Here is a 9,108-nt window from a genome sequence, read left to right on the forward strand (position 1 = left end):
TGCAGAGAACAGGAGTGGCATACAGCCCCAGGCTGATCATAGGACTTGCCCCCAGCAGGAACCACTGTGATCATGCAGGAGGGGCAGCTGAGAGTTGATTAAGGAGATGTTTGGGAGGCAAGGGTAATAGGCATTGGGGAGGCAAGGACAATCCCCAGACAAGGACTGTATATCTCAAAACAAGACACTGGAACTCATGATAAGGAAATGGCAGATGGACAGAGAAACAAATGTAAGGACTATAAATCTCGAAACTGGACATTGGAATTCATTATAAAGATACAACAAACGGAAGAATTAGCAACAACCAGCTCTTGCAATTAGGAAACACGCCAATTCAGCAGAATCCTGACCAAAGGTGAAAAGTACACTGTGAGGAAGACTCGGGGTCTTCCTCCCAAAGACCACTGCCCACATCCTGAAGACCCCTGCCCACAATTCTTGGGAGGCTCTATGCAGGTGCAAGGTGCCAAAAGGCTAATTAGCATGAGAAGCGAGGGAAGGTGGGGATAGGTAATGAATATGTATAGGCGCTTGTAGAATATTGATAGATTGATTGTATAAATTCAAGACTGCTTTCCGCTTTGGGTATGCATGATAGGTGGAGAGATCCCCCGTGCATCCAGCGCTGCAATAAAGAATATACCACTTAAAGGAATTTCGACTTCGATCTGTGAATCAGAGTGCTGCCACTTCTGTGAGCAAAGGGGGTGCTGTCCCCAGCCAGGAAGATGGCCAGCATCTGGCACCGGGTGTTGGAGCTGTGCAAGGAGGACAACTCTCTACAAGGAAGAAGGTGTCGTGGTTTAACCCGGCTGGCAGCTAAACACCACGCAGCCGTTCGCTCACCCTCCCCCCTCCCTCTCTGGGACGGGGGAGAGAAATGGAAAGTGAAGCCCGTGAGTTGAGATAAAGACAGTTTAATAAGACAGGAAAATAATAATAATAATAATAATAATACAATGATGATAATAGTACTACTACTAATAATATGTACAAACAAGTGATGCACAATGCAATTGCTCACCACCCGCTGACCGATGCCCAGCTTAACCCCGAGCAGTCCGGCCCCCTCCCCCCGGCTAGCCACCCCTATATATTGTTTAGCATGACGTCAGATGGTATGGAATACCCCTTTGGCTAGTTCGGGTCACCTGTCCTGGGTCTGTCCCCTCCCAGCTCTTACTGCACCCCCAGCCTGCCTGTTGGCAGGACAGAGCGAAAGGCTGAGATGTCCTTGGCTTGGTATAAGCACTGCTCTGCAACAATGAAAACATCGGGGTGTTATCAGCACTCTTCTCATCCTAAGCCTAAACACAGCATTCCACCAGCTACTAGGAAGAAAATTAATTCCGTTCTAACTGAAACCAGGACACACTGCTGCTCTATTTTGGCTTCCAATTTGTTCTCATGCTCCTGTGTTTGGGTTAGCCCTGAGATCTTGTCTCCCTTGGTGACAGTCCTGTTGCCTCTGCAGTGGCATCCCATTCCCTGAAGGCAGCAGCAGGCACTGTGCAGCTCTGGGTCACTGCTGGCCTCCCTGCTAGCACAACTATAATACAAGGGGCTGCTCACGGCAAACCCAGAAACCTGGAAGCTTCTTCCAATGCTGCTGCCAGGACTAGAGCCAATGGGTCTCGCAGGAAAAGCTTAATGGACTCGCAGCATAATGGACCAGCATCACCATAGTTGGCCCCAGCCCAGGAGACACTAGAGAGGCCCAGAGCTGCCTTTGTGCCTGCAGCTGCGGTGCCTTGCGAGGGGCTGGGGCTGTGGAGGCTGTGCCCAGAGCCCTGCAGCAGCCAGAGGTGGGCACTGCCCTGGGGCCAGCACAGCCTGGGCTGCTGGGCTGGACTGGGCTGGGGAGAGGGCAGGAAGGTGGGGAGAGATGGGCAGGGGCTGGGCTGGGCTGGGCAGTGCCCGGCAGAGGGCAACAGCAGTGTCAGGGAGCGGTGGCAGCGTGCAAGGGAGGGCTCCCAGCAGGGCTTGGTGCTGCAGAGCCAGGGCTGCGTGAAGGGAGCCCAGAGCTGCAGGGGCAGGGGAGAGGAGGCCAAGGGCCAGGGCGACTGCTGCAGGGGCAGGGAGCTCAGCATGGCCCTTGCAGCCCCCTGCCCTGGGCCTGCCTCTGCCCTTGGGCTCGGCCCCGGTTTTGGCTCTGCTGGCAGGAGCGCTCTTGGCATGCGCTTCCTGGCCTCCCCTCGCCTGCACACAGCTGCTGCCCACTCAGGCTGCTGCCACAAACGTGTCCTCACCAGCAGCACCACCCCTTGGGCTGCTTCTGCTGGCCTCCCCCAGCCCACTGCCTTGACTCCTCATCTCTTCTGGGCCCCACCTTCCACACCCGAATGCATCCCTTGGCTATCAACACCCTCTCCACTGCACCATGGAATGAGAGTGCCATGGTGGGACGTGTTTCCACTGGGCTGTCTACCAGACACAGTAATAAATACGACAAGCAGGACTAGAGGGGTCCTCCTTCCAGCCAGGGGCAGGCTGGGAGGAATGGGACAACGGGATTTACTGGACTGGGTATATTTAATGGCCTGGCACATCACACCCACAAATGTATCAGGCTCTACTGCACACCTCTGCACAGAGTACCCTAATGCCATCAAGCTAGAAAGAGGCGGAACCCACCTGTATTTCTGGAGTGATAGGGGAATCCCAAGAGATAACTGTACTTGAGGCTGAAGTGAGTCTAACTGGGAAAGAATGGCAAAAGCACCCCATTGGGACTGGCTCAGAGGCTATGTGCATGCTCGGCATAGACTGCTTCAGGAGAGGGAACTTCAAAGTTCCGAGACGGCACCACCATTGGGGATTTGGCATAGCTGCCTTGTGAAAAGACCTGCCCAGTCAATAGCAACTCTATTTGAGTAATGTGACTTTTCACATTACTCAATTTAGTTTTCCGTGGCTGGAAGGGATCAATGTCCCCAAAGAGGCCAAGCTCATGGGTACAGCTACAGCCACTTGAAGAAATATTTTCTTTAGTTTTCATTCTGAGTTTTCCACAGCAGAACCAAGAGAGACTGTGGATGTCCAGTTTTCTAGTAAGATTCAGGCTGTATTTCTCAGGTTCCAATGGTCATTTCAAATTTATTTTATTTCAAATTTATTTTATATTATATTTTATTTTATATTATATTTTATATTATTTATTTTATTTTATTTTATTTGTTTTAATTTTATTTTTTTCCCAAGGAACCCCTGACTTGTCTTAGAAAGGGTTTCCCGTGCTGAACTGGGCTGCATTTACAGGGACAAAGACCACTGCTGGCAGTGGAGGTGTCAGACCTCCAGTCTCTGCTTTTCCTCCCTATGGAGGTCTCCAAAGAAGTCAACCTGGATCAATAGCAATAGGAGAATGATGCTCAAAATTGAATTGCAGAAAAATCAACCTTTAAAACCAGAAAAGATTTTTATTAGGTGCTTTTTGAAAACTTCTTCCTTAACTACAGCATGCAGGTTCTGCAATTAGGGGCAAAAGCTGTGAAGACTTGAAGAAAACTATAGAGGAGATGTTAGGAGTTTCTTAATTTTAATGAGTTCCATGGTGTATTGTGGTGCTCAGTCTATGAAGCTCAGGTACTGAGAGGAGAATGATGCAACTGCTTTAGCAAGTAAAGTCAGGAGGAAAAGCTGAAGTGACTTGGAGTATTAATGGGCCCCACTGAGGGCTGTTCCTAACAAAGCCTCCCCAGGGCCTTGTTAGGGCAGATAATAGGAGGCCATGGTTACAGACAGGCAAAGCACTGTGCTGAGAAAAGTCTTGGTTGGTTTTGGTGATGCAGAAGAGCCAAGGCCTGACCCCTGGAAGTGGGTGGGGAGATCCTGCACCCCTACATCTGTCTCAAGGCTCTTACTGGGGTCTGTGGGATGTTGTGGGCAGTGTGATGCCATGAGAACAACACTGGTGTGACACCTCTGAGCTGCTGCACACAGTTGTAAGGAATCCATGAGGCTCCATCACAATGAATATAACATATCTCCTCCTAAGCTCTAACCAAGGGGACAAAACCTTCACGGCTGTTAGGGCCTTCCCTTTTTACCAGCACCCTCTGCCTTCTCCTCTGTAGCTTTTCCTATGCTGTCCCACACATTGCCCTATTTTCTTGAAGTCTTGAGACACCCATCTCAATTCAGCATCTTGCTTTCATCCCTTGCTTTCGCTGATGTCTCGTCAGCCCTCACCAGCTGTTCCTTGAAACACAAAGACAGGGTCTGATCAGAGGGTGACCTCTGGCACAACAGCATGACCCTTTGAGGGACATTTCTCCCTCCTTGTGACCAGTGCCAACCTACCATGGAACACTTTGTGGCAGTTTTTTTCTCTTCTGTTTTTTTTTCTACTAGAACAGAAAGCTCTATCTGGTAGGAAACCACTCCTGAAGTAGGCATCCCAACCCAGCAGGTTCCTTGCGGCCTCTCAGCCAACCAGACACAAGTCACCTCAGCAGCAGCTTCCAAGCCAGGGGCCTGCTGCTGGCCTTGCAGCTTCTTGGCTACACACAGCCAAGCCTTGTGCCTGCTGCTGTGCAGTCATGGACTCAAGCAGAAGGGACAGGACAACCCATATGGGGGCCTTCTTTGTGCCTGGGTCCTCCTGGGTCTGGAGGCAGAGGGGATCCCCCAGTCAGCATGCCAAGCAGGTGCCTTCTGCTGGCCTAGCAGGGCCACTGGCAGCTGTCAGCCCAAAAGTGCAGCTCCCAGGGAGAAGTCAAGGCTGACCTGCCACCTCCAGACACAAGTGACCTCACAGTCCCTTTGTGTGACACGTTCCTGCTGCTGCCCTATCAAGTGCAGAGACAGAAGTGACCTCACAGTCCCTGCCACAGTCACATTCCTCCTGCTGGGGCAGGAGATGCTGAGGCAGAGCTGAGCTCCTCAGAGCATTGCCACCCATCTCCTCCTTGTGACCCACAAGCTGATCAGATCCATGGCCCCTCACATTTATTTGGATTTAGGGTTTGGTTTAGGTCTCTTAAGCAGTTTTCTAGTTTTAAATATACCATTTTGATGCTAGTATTAAAGGCAGAGATCAGAGTGATTAAGAGTGTAAGAGCTAGGATGAATCAGCTATGGGCTGAGTTTTGTCTTCTAGGGGTACGCTGAGGTCACTCATTAGAGTAGTGGATTCCTGTCAGGGTGCTGAGTAGCATTTAGTTTTAGGAATTAACTTTACAGGTTGAAGCCAGGGAATAGCCTCATATGACTATTTTAAGTCACAGTTATGGCAGCATCAGCATAACCTGAACCCTCTTACCTCTACAAAATCCTTAATTTTGGCTGGCCAAGCCCCTATTCCCTCCTCTCAGTCTCATGTTTCTCCTGGGCTGTCTTCTCCTGATTTCCCCATATCAGTTATCTTTTTAGGGGCATGCTTATGATGCCTTTCATGATCTTAGACTATCTGTCAGTGCTCTGTTGGCTACTCTATTCCTGAGAAAAGTGGCACTTAATACACGATGGAAAAGGACACAAATGTCCATCAGAGCACCCTGCACAATGTGCCCAGCAGCTCTGCACTGCCACAAAAGTGTGGTTCCTGCCTACAAGTTTCCTTTCCAGAATGGCTCCTATGGCTCCAGGGTAACTTTTCCCAGACACTCACTTCCCCAGGCCACACCACTCTTACCCACAGGCCCCATGTGTCTCTCCAAGCCTCCCCTCTGCCCTTGCAGTAGTGACACCTCACCGCAGCAGGTTGGTGCATCTCCAGGCTCAGGGGTGCTTCCTGAGGGCCTGCCCCGTGTGGGGAGTGGTGGGGAGGAAGAGAGCAAGGTCATCTCCTGGGGCATGGCTGAGCACAGCCCAGCCATCCTGCACCGTGGGCAGGCCCCTGCTCCCAGGCTGAGGCACACATGCAAGGCGGACACTTCTCCATCAGCCCAGCTTCACGCAGGGACCTTCAGCCCTGCCCCAGTCCCAAGATTTGGCTACTTCTCCACCCACAGACATACCCTGCTTTCCATTTGGGGACTCAGGCAGGACTTTAAGGATCTGCTAAAGCCCTGAGTGTCCTTGTTTCTCACAGCCTTCTCACAATTCTTTCTCCTGGCCCTCCCCACTGCCCAGCACTGCCTCTCAGGTGGCACTCAGTGACCCTTCAGAAGGGCCTTTGGGCTTCCTCAATTGTCCTGGTGCTTATTAGCACCTTCCTGGCTCCTTCCAGAGCTCAGAGGGAGTCTTCTTTTTCCATCAGGGGCCCTGTACTTGCTCTGGCTGGGGCAGTTACTCTCTGCAAAGCAGCCCCTTGTGGTACTGTGTTTTGGTTGTGTGACCAGTGATGGTCACCCACAGTTGTGGTTGCTGTTTTTGAGCATTTCTTGCACAGCATCAGGGCCTTCTGTGGCTCACAATTTCTGAGTTTTACTTGGTTTTGTTATTCTGTCCCCAGTTCCTCTAGAAGAAGAGAAAGCAGGTGGTTGATAGGTGTTTATCTGCTGGATGCATGGAGCAAGGAGGTGTCCGTGGTGCCAGGAGATGGAGGTCCATGAAGCTGCAGGAGCCCTGCTCTCTTGCCTGGGAGATCCCCAGCACACAGTGCCTGTGCCTCGCAGGGCCAGCCCCGCTCCCCAGGCCAGCACAAGAGGCCTGGCCCAGCCACAGGGCTGCCTGCCCCGAGCAGGGGCCTGCACAAAGAGCTTTCTCCTTCTCATTTCTGCTTTTATATAGGCCCAGCAATGCTGCTCTGCTCTTCCCCAGGGCCATCCCTGCTCCCAGAGAGCCTTACCCAGGGCACTGTGTCCATGCTGGCCTGGACAGCCGTTGCTTCTTCCATCCCTGTGCTCCCCACAGGGCCGCAAGCTTGCAGTGCTACTGTGAGAGCCAGAGGCAGTGGTGCCCTGGGACCCCCGGGGGTCTCCCCCGTACCCGTGCTGCTCAGGGTGGGCAGCAGACCTACGTCCATGGGGATCTCAGCTGCTGAGCCCCTTTCCATCTGCCCTGATGGCTCAGCAGCACAGGGCAGTGCTGGGAAGGGCCATGGGGTGTCTCTGAGGGCACAAAGGACAGGCGAGTGCTACACCAGACCTCGCCACAGCACTTCAAAATGTATATTCTCAATTACTCTGCAGTCTTATGGGCCTTTGCCTGCTGGCTCTTCAACACCTCTTGTGGCATTGCAGAGCCCTGCTTTAGCCCATGGACTTCTCAGATTCCCCTTTTCCTTTAACAGACCTTTTTTTGGATGGTCACACATTTTATGAGGTTCTAATCACTACCCACTGAGCACATTGTCCCTGCAGATCCCCTGACATCTCCTGGAAGCTCCAGATTCCTTTACAGGCTGGAATCTGCCATCTGCCCAGCTGCAGGGGGTGCAGTCCCATGCAGATAAATTTAAGATCAGTTGTCATCTCCTTAAGCAAATTCTGCCATAACGGGAGCTCTTGGTCCTGCCCCTGGTTGCTCAGGAACCACTTTCAGCCTGTGTCCTTCATTCTATGATGAACACCCAGAATACAGAAGAGAAGGGAGCAACCCCTTGGCAGTGTTCCTGATAGCACATTTGGAAGAGGTGTCCAGGCTTCTGGGTTTGCCGTGAGCAGCCCCTCTTGTTACTGTGGTGCTAGCAGGGAGGCAGCTTTGACCCAGGGTTGCACAGTGCTTGCTGCCGCCTGCAGCCACAGGGATGCCACTGCAGAGACAACAGGACTGTCACCAAGGTAAATGAGATCTGAGGGCTTACCCAGAACAATGTGGAAGCCTAAGGAGCAATAGTGAAAATGCCACGTCCAGCTGCTGGCCATGGCCATGGCTCCAGGGAAGCAGCAGCCCCAAACCAAAGGCTGCAGAGAGGCAGAGCCCAGCGGGCAGTGAGGGGCAGCCCCGAGGCCACCAGGGCTGCTCCTGCATGTGGCAGCTGGGCTCTTGGTCCTGAGCCCCTCCTGCGTGCTGGGGCTGCTCCCCCAGATCCAGAAGAGATGAGAAGAGATGGCAGCTGAGAACAGTGAAATTCTAATGGCTTTATTATTGGGTTTATCTACACAGGGAGTCATCTTCAATAGGAAAATAATTGATTCTAGAGGGGGTTAAAAATAATATTATTTAATTAAAAAGTGAAATACTTAGAGAAAATAATAATACAGACATTAAATAACAGAAGACATGATATTATTTTATTTCTGAGAATAGCTGGGATTTCTAATATTGGACATAGTATTATAGGTGAATTTGCTGAAGATGTGTGTATTCAAGTACAGTCCTGATGGAATCCCTTAGTTCCCGGTTCCTCATACTGTAGATGAGAGGGTTTGCTGCTGGAGGTACCACTGAGTACAGAAATGACACCACCAGGTCCAAGGATGGTGACGAGATGGAGGGAGTCTTCAGGTAGGCAAACATGCCAGTGCTGACCATCAGGGAGACGACAGCTAGGTGAGGGAGGCATGTGGAAAAGGCTTTGTGCTGGCCCTGCACAGAGGGCATCCTCAGCACTGCCCTGAAGATCTGCACATAAGATACCACTATGAAGACAAAACAACCAAAGGCCAAAAAAATACTAAACACAAGTGCCCAAACTTCCCTGAGGTAGGCATCTGAGCAGGAGAGCTTGAGGATCTGGGGGATTTCACAGAAGAACTGGTCCACAGCATTGCCTTGGCAGAGGGGCAGGGAAAATGTAGTGGCCGTGTGCAGGACAGCATTGAGAAAGCCACTGCCCCAGGCAGCTGCTGCCATCTGGGCGCAAGCTCTGCTGCCCAGGAGGCTCCCGTAGTGCAGGGGCTTGCAGATGGCAACGTAGCGGTCATAGGCCATGACAGTTAGTATTGAATACTCTGAACCAAAGAAGAAGACAAAAAGGAGAACTTGAGCAGCACATCCTTTATAGGAGATGGCCCTGGTGTCCCAGAGGGCATTGGCCATGGCTTTGGGCAGAGTGGTGGAGATGCAGCCCACGTCGAGGAGGGTGAGGTTGAAGAGGAAGAAGTACATGGGGGTGTGGAGGCGGTGGTCGCAGGCTACGGCGCTGAGGATGAGGCCGTTGCCCAGGAGGGCAGCCAGGTAGATGCCCAGGAAGAGCGCGAAGTGCAGGAGCTGCAGCTCGCGCGTGTCTGCGAATGCCAGCAGGAGGAACTCGCTCACAGAGCTGATGTTGGGCAT

General features: G+C 51.9%; 1 protein-coding gene across 1 annotated transcript; it reads right to left on the reverse strand.

The window, feature by feature from the left end:
* Positions 1–8,166: 8,166 nt before the first annotated feature.
* On the reverse strand, positions 8,167–9,108 carry LOC311216312 (olfactory receptor 14C36-like; the record flags this gene model as incomplete). The annotated part of the gene is made up of 1 exon (XM_084297857.1): positions 8,167–9,108. The coding sequence occupies one exon, from the start codon at positions 9,106–9,108 to the stop codon at positions 8,167–8,169; it is 942 nt and encodes a 313-aa protein (XP_084153983.1).

Source organism: Netta rufina, assembly GCF_964035555.1.
Source record: "Netta rufina genome assembly, chromosome: 18".
In the NCBI taxonomy this organism is placed as follows: Eukaryota; Metazoa; Chordata; class Aves; order Anseriformes; family Anatidae; genus Netta; species Netta rufina.